The 14,888-nt window shown below is 45.1% G+C and overlaps 1 protein-coding gene across 2 annotated transcripts; it reads right to left on the bottom strand.

Annotated features, from left to right (window-relative positions):
- Positions 1 to 6,875: 6,875 nt before the first annotated feature.
- PSMB5 (proteasome subunit beta 5) lies at positions 6,876 to 13,406 on the bottom strand. Of its 2 annotated transcripts, XM_014529969.1 has the most exons (3): positions 13,150 to 13,405; positions 11,436 to 11,735; positions 6,876 to 7,376 (listed from the first exon to the last, which is right to left on the bottom strand). In XM_014529969.1, exons 1-3 carry the CDS (start codon positions 13,352 to 13,354, stop codon positions 7,090 to 7,092), a joined length of 792 nt encoding a protein of 263 aa, XP_014385455.1. In that variant the 5' UTR covers positions 13,355 to 13,405; the 3' UTR covers positions 6,876 to 7,089. The 2 variants fall into 2 exon arrangements, with proteins under 2 accessions (XP_014385455.1, XP_005882305.1); XM_005882243.2 differs by lacking the exon at positions 11,436 to 11,735 and having other exon boundaries at positions 12,850 to 13,406.
- Positions 13,407 to 14,888: the final 1,482 nt, after the last annotated feature.

Here is a 14,888-nt window from a genome sequence, read left to right as displayed (position 1 = left end):
ATGGGGCAAGGTCTGGGAGGGAGAGGGGTCACCTCTGCCCTCTCTAGGGTCACCACCCTAGCACCCCAGAGTGTTCCCCACCTCCCCCCAAAATAATATGGAGTCACAATACTGAGAAAGGTAAGAATCACTGGCATAAGGACACCAAAGTGAAATCATTCATTCATTCATTTGTTCTTTAAAGTGCATCTATTATATTATTTCTACCGACTAGCCTGCACCATGTCAGACATTGGGGAACAAAGTACAATATAGTAAGTGTTTAACTGAAAAGTAAGACAGACATATCATGAAACAACCAGAGACCCTACACAGATGCTCTTTAAATGAGATGTGGAACATTGCTACCCTAGTCAAGGACAACACTTGGGCTCTGTTGGCTTAAGGCTGACCCATCTTTATGCACATTGTTTCTCTTTGGGAGGTACTTAGAGATATGGGACTATGCTTAATCTGTTGTTCTAGTTTAAAATGCTCTATTACTCTCTTTTCTAAAGGTTAAGCAGTGAGTATTCTATTGTGTAAATGTACCACAGCTTTTTTATCCACTCATCTGCTCATGAACAAAATAGATCCAGATACATAGAATCATGGAACAGACTGTTGAATTTCAGAGGGAAGTCAGGGGTGGGGATGGGTGGGTGGGGAGAGATTCACCAGGAAATTTATATGCATACTAGAGGCCCAGTGAGGGGGGGGGGGGGCCCTCAGCCTGACCTGGGCCCTCTCATGGGGAGTGGGCCTAAGCCAGCAGTCGGACATCCCCCGAGGGGTCCTTAGTGCTGCTGCAGAGGTGGGAGAGGCTCCCACCACCGCTGCTGCACTCACCAGCTGTGAGCCCAGCTTCTGGCTGAGCAGTGCTCCCCTTTGTGGGAGCGCACTGACCACCAGGGGGCAGCTCCTGCTTTGAGCATCTGCCCCCTGGTGGTCAGTGTGCATCATAGTGACTGGTCGTTCCACCGTTTGGTCAATTTGCATATTAGGGTTTTATTATTTAGGATATGCATACCCATGGACACAAACAATAGTGTGGTGAAGGCTTGGAAGGGGCAGGTGCAGGGTGAAGGAGGTCATTGGTGGGGGGAAACAGGGGGTGATATCTGTAATATTTTCAACAATAAGGATAAATTTTTAAAATGATTAATCTGTGAGTGCAGCCAAGAGACACAGGGTGATTATGAACCTTCCATAGAACCCTGGTGCTTAGTGAATTCCCTCTAATCAGACAACACTGTATGTCAGCACTTGAGATGAGCTGCTACAGTAATACACAATGGCCTATGTACTACTATGTGTGCATGGGGAAGCTTAGAATGTATGATGTCCTGGGATAGTGATGGTGTTGAGGCTGGGAGTGTTGGGGTCCAACCCCAGCAGGCCCAGGGGTTCCCAAAGGTGTGGACGGAGACAGCGTTCAGTTGATCAGCAGCCTAGCCAGGATCTCCAGCCAGGTTCTGTCTTTTATTGTCTTGTTACATCTGTATTTATACCAGTTGATTTTAATCCTGTCAATTTCTATTCCAAAGGTTAGGGCATTTCTTATCTCCATTCCAGGGAGTAAAGATTATGTAGCTTAAGGGTGATTGTTTGTAGTTAAAGTGATTAACTACCCGCCTGGCATTTAGTTAAGGGGTTTTATTCCCTCCCTAACTTCAGGGAAAAATCCCTACCTGGGGAAACAACCTTTCTCGGAGAGGTGACCTTGGTTAAAACACATAGCGCCAAGAAGGGGAGCAAACATATTAAGAACAGTATGCCATATACGCCAGGTCCCTTGAAACATATGTTGTGCAGATGTTTCTTCCCTGCAGCGACTGTGTCAAGCAGCAAGGATGGACCGGCTTCCAGCATGGGAGAAGAGCTGCAGTAGTTTCAAAAATATCCCCTTGACTTTGGTCCCTTGTGGTGTACCCACATTCCTGCTTGGACCTACTTATTTCATTCTTACCTGAAGCACCTGCTATTCTTGTCTTTCTGGAAGTTTGTGGCCCTTCTCTCTTTATTTGAACAGCCTTGGCCCTGAGCATGTATAGAAAAAAGGGGATGTGTTAGCGATGTGTGAGGTGCATGGCCAGGGAGTATGCGGGTGAGGGGAGAAAGGATCTCTTCAGGACTTTTAAAAATGAAATGTTAAAAGGGACTAAATCGGGGGGTGGGGAAGGCCGGGGGAATGTCAAGGGGTTGGGGGGGCTGGGGGGAGGGGGGGAGGAGACATGTGTAATACTCTTTGTAATACTTTAAGAAATAAAACAAAATTTAAAAAAAAATTTAAAAAAAAGTATTATAAGGCCTTAAAAAAAAAAAGGAACTAAATCTGTGATCCTGACTCAGTTAGCCTGCTCCTCTTCTGAGAGAGGTTTCTACTTATCTGGTTTTGGCCTGGCTGGATTGAGGTTATTCTGAGAGAGCTCAAATCTTTCCAACCTTGCACAAGTGGTGTAGACACAGAGAGATTCTTGCGGAATCTAAGTGACTGTGACAGTCCAGGGGCAACACACAGAGAGGTACGTGCTCATTCTGTACGGCCGGAGAAATTATCTGTCTCCAGGGGGACATGTTTCATTGTGCATTAGCTTCCAGCCGCTCCTTCCTCGCTATTCCCCTGCCCACTCTCTCTATCACTGTCCTTCTGAGTCTTCTTTCTCACTCCCTGACCCCCCTTCACAGTCCACCTCTGCCCATCAGTGCCTCCATCCATCTTCTCTGCCATGCCCGTGTCTTCCTCTCCACTTTGCTCAATCTTATTTTTGCTGTCCATGAGTCGCTTTTCTGTTTGTCTCTCATTTGTCTCTTGTACTCTCACTTTCTCGAAGTCCATCTGTGTTTGCTTCTGTAATACCAGCTTTTTTGGGTTCCCAGCAGCTAGTGATAACCTTTTCTTGTTACATTAAAGTCCATAAGCAGCACTTGGTTTATTGATTGACTGGCTTTTATTTAAATTCTACAGAGGAAAAAAAAGAGGATTTTTATAAAGTGAGAGAATTTTTTATAAAGAAATCAAACAAAGGGAGATTAGAAAGAACAGGCAGCCTGAGAGGATGGTAGGGGTGAGGAGTAGGGGGAGGCATCAGAAAAGATTGAATCCACGATGTCTGATTTCCTATCAAATAACCTAGTCAGATATTCATGGCTGATGACAGCTAAATATGGACTATAAAGTGTTAAGATCAGTGAGACTTGGCACCTAACTCAGACAAAAGCTTCAGGGAAAATGAGTTGGGTTAAATAAACCCAAGAAGCTGACATGGGTAGAATTTCTTCTGCCTGACCCACTAACAGCTGTGAATGGGACATTTTAGAAATATTTTTTATTTAAATGCTTCAGTGGGGCAGAGCCCCTGGAAGCAAGAACGTGGCTCTGAGGCCCAGCCTGGGGAGCACTGCAGGAATGCAGGCGGTCAGCTGCCACGTGGGAGCGTGGGAGCGGGGACCGAGGGGGCGGCCTAGGTCAGGCGGGAGGTGGCAGCAGCTGCTGATGAGGGCAGTTCTCATTGCTGTGTTTGCTCTCCTCTTGCTCACTATAATTAAAACTTTCCCAATGTGATTCTGGCTTCCTAGAGGGAAACTAGAATTAAAAAACAAACAAACTAGCAGAGATGCTTGGTTGCAATATGCGTATATTTTAAACCATGAAGCACTTGATCATGTCTTGAGGTCACTGCTGTTGGTCAGTTTCAAGGCAACTAATTTTCTGCTATAGCCCTGGCAAGAGGGCTCTTCAACTAGAACAAAAATAACAAAATAAAAAACCTGACTGTACTCACCAAATGAGATAGGCTCATGTCTCATACAAATTCTTCATTGACCCAATCACCCTCTTTTCTTCTGAGACAAGGGACATGCTCCCCCGTTTCTCTCCACCTTTTTTCACCTTCCTCCCTTTCCATCCCACCTCTTTCCTAACAGACAGACCACACAGAATCCGTGGACCAGAATAAATGTTGTTTTATTCCCCCTCGAAGGATATAACCTTCCACTCCCCACATAGCTTTGACAGTTTTCTCATTTGCTAGCTGAGGAGGATAACAAGAGACGTTGACCTTCTGGTTTTGCCTAAAGAGGGAACAATCAGTGACTATTATGCTTCAGTCCCTGATTTGCTTTCACTGTGCCCTTCCTCCCCGCTCCCCATGTCCTCACCTACCTGTCACCTTCCCTCATGAACATTCTACTCACCCCACAGTGCACTGCTACTCCCCACAGCCCCCCTTCCCTGGTGTGGAGATGCTTCAACCCCACAGCATTCCCTGCTAGCAGGAGAAAGCACGGGGCCTCTAGGAGTGTTTGCTCCCTATTTAATTAGATTAGTCCCATCAGTAGAAAGAATTAGATTTTGGTGTTACTGTGCTATCTGTGGAAGGAGGAGATATTGTCAGACATCACTTGAAGAGCCCTGTCCCTTGGATGCCTGGGAGCTGCCGAGAGAAATTAATCTTCCTGCTATTTAAGGCAATTTCTTTTCCATCATCCTTTGTCAAGAGGACTGCATTGGGAAATTGAATCTGATGGGAGTCCCTGAACTGGTACACTCCACTCAACAGCATCTCTCCAACCCTATGTGGCATCCATCATCCCACACAAGCAGAGACATACATTGCTGCAAAGCCAACTTCCCACCAGTCCCCAGCAGCAAGAAACCACACTGCACACGGGGATAGGATTGGGCCTAGAGTCTTGCAGTTTTCCTCTACCTCTTCTCTACTCTTTCCAAAAATCCTTCCACAAGTTGATCTCTTCCATTATGTAATCCTTTCATCTAAGATCCAGGAGAGGACAGAAACAGGGATATGCCAGAACAGAACATGGAACTGTTGCTTATGCTTTTTCTTGCCTGAACATGACTCAGCTAGTGAAGAGTAGGTGTTTACATTAAACACCCAAACCACTGCCAAAGCCAGGGGTGAGACAGAAACAGGGCAAGGGCAACATTGCTTTAAGACCATCTCTTTTCTCCAGACTGACTTTTCCATCATGGGCTAAGAGCCTAGGGAGTTTTATGCTCTCTGGGGTCATAAAGAATTACAATCTTCAACTTTCTTTCCACCCTTAAGGTTATTTCCCAGGGCAGGTATTTTCAGACTGTGTTCCTTGGGCCCTGGCTGGTGTAATCCACTGGTTATAGCATAGTCCCGTGCACTGAAGGGTTGCAGGTTCGATTCCTGGGCAGGGCACATACCCAGGTTGTGGGTTCGATACCCTGGGGCACATGTGTAAGGCAAGCATTCGATTTTTCTCTCTCTCTGGAATCAATGAAAAACTTAACCTCGACTAAGTATTAAAAAAAAAAAAAATTGTGTTCCTTGGGGCTTTAAGAAGTGCCAGGGAGTATGTGTATGTATGGCGGGTGGAGGTGGAAACGGAGAGTTGTGGCTCCAGGGGTGGGGGAGTTCAATGGTTGAGGTTCTGGACCCTCAGTTCTATTTCAACCTGATTTGATTTCTTTCAGATGTTGGGATTTCTCATAAGAGTTCATTTTTTAAAAGATCTGCAGCCCAGCCGGTGTGGCTAAGTGGTTGAGCATCGACCCATGTACTAAGAGGTCACCTGTTCAATTTCCGGTCAGGCACATGCCTGGGTTTCAGGGTTGATCCCAGGTGGGAGGTGCACAGGAGGCAGCTGGTCAATGATATTTCTCTCATCAATGTTTCTCTCTCTCCCTCTTCCTTCCTCTCTCTAAAACCAATAAAAGCATATTTAAAAAATAAAAAGATCTGCAAAACAGTGTCCTGAGAGGATGACTGTACCTCTGCCTCCAGTTCGCCATTGGCTAATGGCTCCTCCCTGCTTTGCCCGCAGAGCAGGTCCAGGTCCATGCTGGCAGCTCCCTGAGTCCAGGGAATCCTGAGGCACTTTTCAGCAAAATGAATCTCCTTAGGCACGAGAGTCATTTGTTTTCCAAACTCCCTTCTCCAATCTCACTAATTCCCAATTTCCCTGCATTTGACAAATGGAATTAACAAGCCTCGATCAGTTCCTGGCGGACAGCCCTCATTAATCAATAAGTCGACTGCATAGGCTGAGGGGGAAGGGGGTGCAGGAAGGAAAGGTAGCCACAGCACGGGGAGGGGGCTTTACCCCTCTATTTCTATGAATGACCCCTCCAAAACATGACACTCAGTTGTCACCAACCACTTTCTTCACTTTTGCTAAATACAAAGCAGTATTGTTTATGCCTTCCTCTCCCATTTTTTTTTAAAGGTTTTTTCCATCAACCTCCACCTTTCCTATGTCTATGCCTTCTCTTTAACAGAAGGTCTTGCCATCTGCTGCCACCACTAGCTTGGGAACCCCCTCAGTGCTGGGTGTGATAAATCAGCCATCTCTCTGCTTCTTCTCCACCCACATGTTCCAGCAGTTTTGTGCTGCTTCCTTCCCAGGAGTATATAAGCCACCATCATCCCTCTCTGTCCCCAACACGTACACACTGTAGGGCTACCAAGCTTGTGGTCACTACTGCTTTCGCATTCACCTTTTTGTCTTCTCTTTTCCCGGGGTCCAAGCTTTCCCTTCTCAATTGGTTTAAAATTCAAGATTTACCTTCTCCGCTTTCTGCTCTGCATGTAACACCAGTCTACCCTCCCACACCACAGGGTGAGAGCCTCTGCAGCTCTGCCTGGTACAGCTCTGTGCATCTTTCTACCTCATCAACTTTTCATCTTTGCAAACGGAACCGGGAAGTCTCTCCCTCCTCCCTGCTCCTCTCTCCTTCTCCTTTGTTATTAGCTTCATAAGTGGGGACATTAATGTATTCACTAGACAATGTCTTCACACCACAGTTTCCGGTAATTACAGTCACTTCCCTCCCACTGTCCTGGCTTATTTGACTGTAAAGTGCTTAGAGGAGGGACAGGGCGGAAAAAAGACACAACACAGGCTGAGGTCCAGTAGTGTAATGTTAACATCCAAGAAAGGAAAAGCAATCTTCACCTTCGCAACAGCTCTTTAACAACTGTAACAATAAAGGTCAATGCACCAGAGCTTAAAAAAACAATCAATACAATTGGGGACCCCTCCACTATAGAATGGGGAGTTGTACCCATATTACCAACAACAGTCACCCCAAACACAAGTAGCTATATCCACCCTCCTTCAGGGGGTAGATGCAGTGTACTTGTCATGTAAATCAGCTACATTATCACTGGAGACTCGGATCCAGCCATCCTCACGGACATGGTAGAGGTTGACCGAACCTCCTGAGTAGGCATCTCTATAGGTGGCTTGGTAGATGGCTCGACGGGCCAGATCATAGGCCTCTTCCACCTCTAGGTCATAGGAGTAACCCCGATCCATGACCCCATATGCATACACAGAGCCAGAACCTACAGAGAAGGTGACCCCCGAGATCCGGTTTCCTTCACTGTCCACGTAGTAGAGGCCTGGAAAGAGAGATGAGGTTAGCAGGAAAACAAATGACCACCCCTTTTGACATCTAATTCATCCTCCAAGGCAACAGATCTCCATCACTCTTGTAACCCAAGGGAGACCAACAGAAATACAAGAAAAAAGCACTACTATAAAATTGCTTCCAAAAAAAAGGCTGGAGGAATCAAATTAAATATTAAGACTCCGGGATTCTACAATATACCACTCCATCTCACCTCACATTGTAGTAACCACCTTCTGTCCTCTCTGTATAACCAAAAAGCAAGTATAATTCAAATGACTTAGGTTTCAAGCACAGAACTTCTGTGCGAGATAATATTTTAAAAAATCCTAGCCCTCAAAGTTTAGACTATCTAGGGCACAAGACATACATCATACAGTAGAGAATAAAGCCTAGAGTTCCAAATCACGGTCCAATGTGGTAACCACTAGCCACATGTGACTACTGAGCATCTGAAATGAAGCTAGAACCACGTCACGCAATGATATTTTTGATCTATTGGGTTAAATAAAGTATTCTATGAAAATTTGTTTATTTTTAAATGTGGCTACTATAAAGTTTAAAATTACATATATGGCTCACATTTTTTTTTCTACTGGACAGTGCTGGTATAGACTAGGGTTTGGCCAGGCCAACTGCCTGTTTTTGTAAATAAAGTTTTATTGGAATACAGCCACATTCACTCATCTATGACTGCTTTTACTCTAAAGAAGGACAGTTAAGTAAGTAGTTGAGACAAAGACCATATTGATTGCAAACCTAAAATACTTATTACTTGGCCCTTTATGAAAAAATTAGCTGACCTCTCATATAGATAAAAACTTAAGACAAAGATTTTAATAAAATTTTATCAATTCCAACTGCCTTTGTCACCATGTTCAGATTCAAACATCTTATCCTCAAATACTATCAACCAAACTATCATTATCTACCAAACTCATCTCTCTTGTGTCCCATCAAGACACAATTTCTGCTGTATTTTTAATTTCTGTAATGGTTTCACTAATCTTTCTCCTATTTCAGTGGTTCTCAACTCTTACTATGCACTAGAATAATCTAAGGAAACTTTAAAAAAAATGCCTAGGACTTACTCAAAGTATTCTTTTTCAACTGGTCTGGGGTGAGGGATAAGCACAGGGCTTGTTTTTTAAGTGCTTTGGGTGATCTAATGCAAGCCAGGTTGAGAATCACTGCTCTTATCGATTTTCAGGTTCAGATGGTTCTAATGTCTACCCCAATTTATCTCCTCCTCAGTCCCACTGCCTCTACCTTGCTTAGTTGGCTCACCATTTGGTTCCAGTTTACCTTTCTGGCTTTATGGATCTCTACTCTTCACATTCCTTTAGTTCCAATTAAATTGGACTTCCAAATACTTCCCCCCAACCCTCATGCTTCTCCCTTCCTTTGTTCATTATGTTTCTATCCTCTCATTTTCACATCTTAGAAAATTGCAACCTGTCCATGAAATCTTCCCCAATTCCTCCCATCAGAAGTAATCCTCTCCTCCTCAGAACTCCTTCAGCATTTAAAAAATGGTATTCAGCCACAACCGATTTGGCTCAGTGGATAGAGCGTCGCGCTGCAGACCAAAGGGTCCCAGGTTCGATTCTGTCAAGGGCATATACCTCATTTGCAGGCTCAATCCCTGGCCTTGGTTGGGCGTGTGTGGTAGGCAACCAATCGATGTGTCTCTCTCACACTGATGTTTCCTTCTCTCTGTCTCTCCCTCTCCATTCCACTCTCTAAAAGCGAATGGAAAAATATCCTCAGGTGAGGAAAACAAAAAAGAAAAAAAAAGAAAAAATGGTATTCATCTCATTCAGTCTTATATTAAGTAATCTATGATCCTTTCTCATTCTGCTTCTTTAAAAAAAAATTAATATATATATACATATATATATACTTTCATTGATTTCAGAGAGGAAGGGAGAGGAATAGATAGATAAAAACACGAATGATGCCGAAACCGGTTTGGCTCAGTGGATAGAGCGTCGGCCTGCGGACTCAAGGGTCCCGGGTTCGATTCCGGTCAAGGGCATGTACCTGGGTTGCGGGCACATCCCCAGTGGGAGATGTGCAGGAGGCAGCTGATCGATGTTTCTCTCTCATCGATGTTTCTAACTCTCTATCTCTCTCCCTTCCTCTCTGTGAAAAGCCAATAAAATATATTTTTAAAAAAACACGAATGATGAGAGAATCCTCGATCGGCTGCCTCCTGCACACCCCTCACTGGGGATGAGCCTGCAACTTGTGCATGTGCCCGGACTGGGAATTGAGCCTCCACCTTCTGGTTCATAGGTCAATGCTCAATCACTGAGTCATGCCAGCTGGGCTCAGTTTGCTTCTTGAAGCAAGGAGTTGACTTCTCCTGAATGGGACAGGCTGTCAGGAGGGCTTAGAGAAGGTAGAATTTAAGCTATGCTCTAGCTTCTTCGGTTTTTCTTGCTAGCCAGCTTCTGTACACTGTTACACTATTTCCATCACTTGTACCAAACCAAATAGCTAAGGGTTCAAAGCAGCATTTCCAAGGTGCTTCCCTAGATCATGCAACATGTATGAACTGTTCCTGCACACCTTTCAAAGAGAAAAGTGTCCCAATTTCCAAAGTAACAAACTGAGCTCCTCTTTCACATCCACTTTTTAATCTCCTCATTCACCTTCCATTGAGTAGTGAACTGATATTCTCCAAAGCAAGTGAAAAAGTGGTGGGTATCCCATAGTTGTTGACAAAGGAAAACTAGGCATTTAGTAATCAGGTAAATGAATGAATCAAAAACAGTAAGAGAAAAGAATAACTATTTTTTTACAATATATTTTTATTGATTTTAGAGAGGAAGGGAGAGGGAGAGAGCGATAGAAACATCAATGATGAGAGAAAATCATTGATTGGCTGCCTCCTGCACGGCCCGTAGCGGGGGTCAAGCCCACAACCTGGGCATGTGCTCTTGACCGGAATCAAACCCAGAACCCTTCAGTCTGCAGGTGGATGCTCTATCCACTGAGCCAAACCAGCAAGGGCAAAAATAACTATTTTTAAGCATCAAGGGGGAAAATTACACAGAAGGTGACTAGCTGTATTCCAATCCTGGCTGGTGTGGCTTAGTAGTTGAGCATAGACTTATGAACCAGGAGGTCACGGTTCTGATTCCAAATCAGGACACATGCCTGGGTTGTGGGCTCTATCCCCAGTGTGTGGCATGCAGGAGACAGCCGATCAATGATTCTTTCTCATCATTGATGTTTCTCTCTCGCTCGCTCTCCCTTCCTCTCTGAAATCAATAAAAATATTTTTTTTTAAATTGGCTGAAAAGGAGTTGACATCAGATATAAGGTTGAACTTCCTGGAAAAGTTTTTATGTACTGGAAATGAAACTAGGCTAAGGAATTTCTTTTCAGAGATGACAGAACAAGACCTAGGGTGAGTATATTAAGCAAGGAAAGATGTACATGAAGGCCCTTTCTAGGCCAGAGTCCTAAAGGGAAAAAAGAAAGAGAAATGACTAACTTTTGAGCAGCAACTTCCTATATGTTTGGGGTCCAATACAGTAGCCCTAGCCACATGTGTCTATTTAGCACTTGAAATGGGGCTAATGTCACTTGTGGAAATGATAATTTAGGTATTTTGGATTAAATAAATTGTTAATTTAAAATCAGGTGTGGCTCACTTTATATCTCTATTAGATAACACTGACTAGATATTTTATGTCTATTATTATGCACTTCAATCCTCAAATATATTCTTTGTAGGTCGTCTTATTTTATGGGAGACAGAATAGAAGCAAAAATATTATGTGCCAGAAGCTACATGCTTTATGTGTATTACTTCATGTAATAAGCAACCGCCTAAGGTCACATGGGTAGTCAAAGACACAGCTAGTCTAACTCCATGCCCTTTTCCACACCACAGTGCCTTCCTTTAACAAAGATTATTGAGAAACTGATCGACAGATCCCAGCAATGATCCAAAGCCTTTTCTTTCACTCATCTGTTCATCCAGTCCCTCCTCTCTGTAGTGTCAGCCCAAGAATTATGAGCTTGAAGCTTAACTCACCAGGGCCTCTCTTGTCCCAGCCACAGATCATGGTGCCCATGGACAGCCCCATGCCTTTATACTGATAAACCATGTTGGCGAGCAGTTTGGCAGCTGCTACTACTGAGATGCGTTCCTTGTTTCGAAGCTCATAGATTCGACACTGCCGAGCCAACAGCCGCTCCCAGAAGCTGCAATCCGCTGCACCCCCAGCCATGGTGCCCAGCAGGTAGGGGTTGATCTCTATCACCTTCTTTACCGTCTGGGAGGCAATGTAGGCGCCCGCTGTGGCCCGGGAGTCCGCTGCAACAATGACTCCATGTTGAAACTGTTAAGATCAGAGAACACAAAGCAGGCCACTTAGACCACAAAAACATCTCCCTGACATTTCTTTTTGCATCAGTGCAAGCCCAGTACATCTCTTTCTCTGTCATTTTACACTTCACAACTTACCAGCAATTTCCAACCGGTGTGCTGCAAGAAATTTTAAAACATGCAATACCTATTTTGTCAGGGGCACTGACGTCTTTCCCCTTAGACTGTCAAAAAACGACACCAGCCAACACAATAGTCGCCCGGTGTGAACGAATCAAAATTATACCTTATTTTTTGGGTCAGATCTGCAAAAAAAACATATATTGTGCTATGCCACAGAATTTTAGTAATCAGTTTACATGTGCCATGAGATAAAAAAAAGTTGAAAACCACTGCAATAGACTTCCCCACATATTAATGTCACTTGAGCTTCACATCAATACGGTGACATAGGTATAAACGGTGTTCCTTTCACTTTATGGCTGAGGAAGAAGGCTTAATGCGATAGAATGACGAGTCCAAGATCGCAGAGCAGTTATCGGAAAGCTGGGCCAGGAACCCCGAGTCCGGCCCCTGGGACACGCGACCCCCCTCTCGTCACAGCCTTTTCGTTATCCTCGCCCAGTTGTAACCGTTCCGTTTCCATAACCTTTGGTGAATGGTTACAACCAACCGCCTTCCCTCTGCCCACGTTCCTTGCTGCTGCTGCCTCCCCTTTTCTGGGAAGAAGCGACCTGAAGTCGCCAAGGAATCAACCTACGCGGCCTCAGGCTCTTTCTCCCTCTTACCCCAGCCCCAGGCCCATATTCTTTGTAGGTCGTCTTATTTTATGGGAGACAGAATAGAAGCAAAAATATTATGTGCCAGAAGCTACATGCTTTATGTGTATTACTTCATGTAATAAGCAACCGCCTAAGGTCACATGGGTAGTCAAAGACACAGCTAGCCTAACTCCATGCCCTTTTCCACACCACAGTGCCTTCCTTTAACAAAGATTATTGAGAAACTGATCGACAGATCCCAGCAATGATCCAAAGCCTTTTCTTTCACTCATCTGTTCATCCAGTCCCTCCTCTCTGTAGTGTCAGCCCAAGAATTATGAGCTTGAAGCTTAACTCACCAGGGCCTCTCTTGTCCCAGCCACAGATCATGGTGCCCATGGACAGCCCCATGCCTTTATACTGATAAACCATGTTGACGAGCAGTTTGGAGGCAGCTGCTACTGAGATGCGTTCCTTGTTTCGAAGCTCATAGATTCGACACTGCCGAGCCAACAGCCGCTCCCAGAAGCTGCAATCCGCTGCACCCCCAGCCATGGTGCCCAGCAGGTAGGGGTTGATCTCTATCACCTTCTTTACTGTCTGGGAGGCAATGTAGGCGCCCACTGTGGCCCGGGAGTCCGCTGCAACAATGACTCCATGTTGAAACTTGAAGGCCAGGGTGGTGGTTCCGTGAAGTATTTCGATCCTCGGCTCCTCTGGGACACCCCAGCTGGGCGCGGCAAGGCTCAGCCCATCGCTGGGACTACCTGGACCCAGGTCCAACAGATCTGCACGACCCCCGAGTCCGAAAAACCCGTGCCGGTTCACCGGTACCGAGCTCTCCAACACACTGGCCAGCGCCATGTCTAGTAAGGGCACTGGGAGCCGCCTCCGAGAATGCCCAGTAGATAACGGCCGGGCAACGTCTTGCCGTCACAGCTTCACTTCCTATTGCATCTCAGGGAGGAGCCATTTTAACTCCTGGCAACCACGCCTCCAAAGACCAGAGCCAGATGCAAGGGACCATTTTTGCCGAGCGGAAAAAAAAAAAGTGGCTTCACTGCCCTTAAATTCTAAAGGGATATGCCTGCCATTTTAGGTTTTGTCATGCAAGCGGTCCTGGATTAGCTTAACCTCAAATCCCTAGGGAGCGATCGGGACGGTCCCTGTTGCCGCGGGAAGCCAGGCCGGCCATCTTTGAGAAGGGCGTGACTGGGGAAAACGGTTCTGAAAGCTTAGCTGCGAGCGTTCCCCGCCCAGCGGGTGTCCCAGCAACGCCTCCCGTCTACCCCGCTTCAGCACCCAGGATCGCCTCTGAAATGGAAATGCCATCTTGTTTTACTGGATAAAATAATGATCTGCTCTGAGGTCATTTTCCTACGAAGTTAGTTAAACCACATTTGTTTGTGGAAAAAGCGCAGCAAAAAGGAAAAAAAACACACCACAGAATAAAGTGGTGGTTGCCAGGGCCAAGGGTTAGGGAAATGGGGAGAAATTGGTCAAGGGGTACAAACTTCCAGTTATGAGAAGAATATATTCTGGGGATCTAATATACAGCATGATGACTACAGTTAACGACATTATATTGTATACTTGAAAGTTACAAAGAGAGTAGATCTTAAAATATTCTTATCATAACAACAATAACAAAAATGGCAATTCTTATAACAACAGTAACAAAAATGTGCAGTGAAGTGTGTGTAAACTAAACTTATTGTGGTTAACATTTTGCAATATTTATATATATAAAAGGCTAAGTGTCCATCCACCCGGTAGCTATGACCACCAGAGGGCAGATGCTCAATGCAGGAGCTGCCATGACGTGCCCTGGCCATTTAAAAATAAATGGCACCACAGACCTGGCACTGACAAACCAACACTTGCTTCCCCCAAGTGGGACACAGCCCCCGCCACCACCCCGGAGCGACACCCCACCAAATCACAACCAACGCTGCCAAGATCTCATGGCGCAAAATGTGGCCCACAGCCTAGCCCAGAAACAGTTGCTGTGGGCGCCGGGTAATGACATCACATAGCAATGCCGGGCTTCCTCTCCCTAGGGACTAGCTTCCTTGGAGTTTCTTCAGCGCAGGAACCTGACTTGCTTTATAGCCAGGTGCAAACATTTTACAGTTTAACCAAATGTCTGTGAAGCGTTTTCACATGCCTCATTTCATTTGATCCTCACAGATGTCCTGGAGTAGGTAGATAGGAGACTCAGTAGAATCCCATTTTCTTTTCATTAGCTGGAAAACAGAGATTTAGAAAGTTTAGAAACTTGACCCGACTGAAAAGAAGTAAGAAATGGTGGACTTTGAAAATGACTTCAGGTTTTCTCACTGCACAGAATATAGTCAAACACTGCTGCAGTTAAATATTTTACTCTTTGTTCTCCCTG

Source organism: Myotis brandtii, unplaced genomic scaffold (genome assembly GCF_000412655.1).
Source record: "Myotis brandtii unplaced genomic scaffold, ASM41265v1 scaffold70, whole genome shotgun sequence".
Taxonomy (NCBI): Eukaryota; Metazoa; Chordata; class Mammalia; order Chiroptera; family Vespertilionidae; genus Myotis; species Myotis brandtii.
This window is presented reverse-complemented; position numbering and strand designations above follow the sequence as displayed.

Bases quoted from the DNA above. Each gene is read 5' to 3' on its own strand.
- PSMB5 (XM_005882243.2), bottom strand. From the start codon at position 13,354: ATGGCGCTGGCCAGTGTGTTGGAGAGCTCGGTACCGGTGAACCGGCAC. The intron at 7,377-12,849 runs GTGAGTTAAGCT...CTCTCTTTCCAG, and splicing joins CTGGGACAAGAGAGGCCCTG to GCCTCTACTACGTGGACAGT.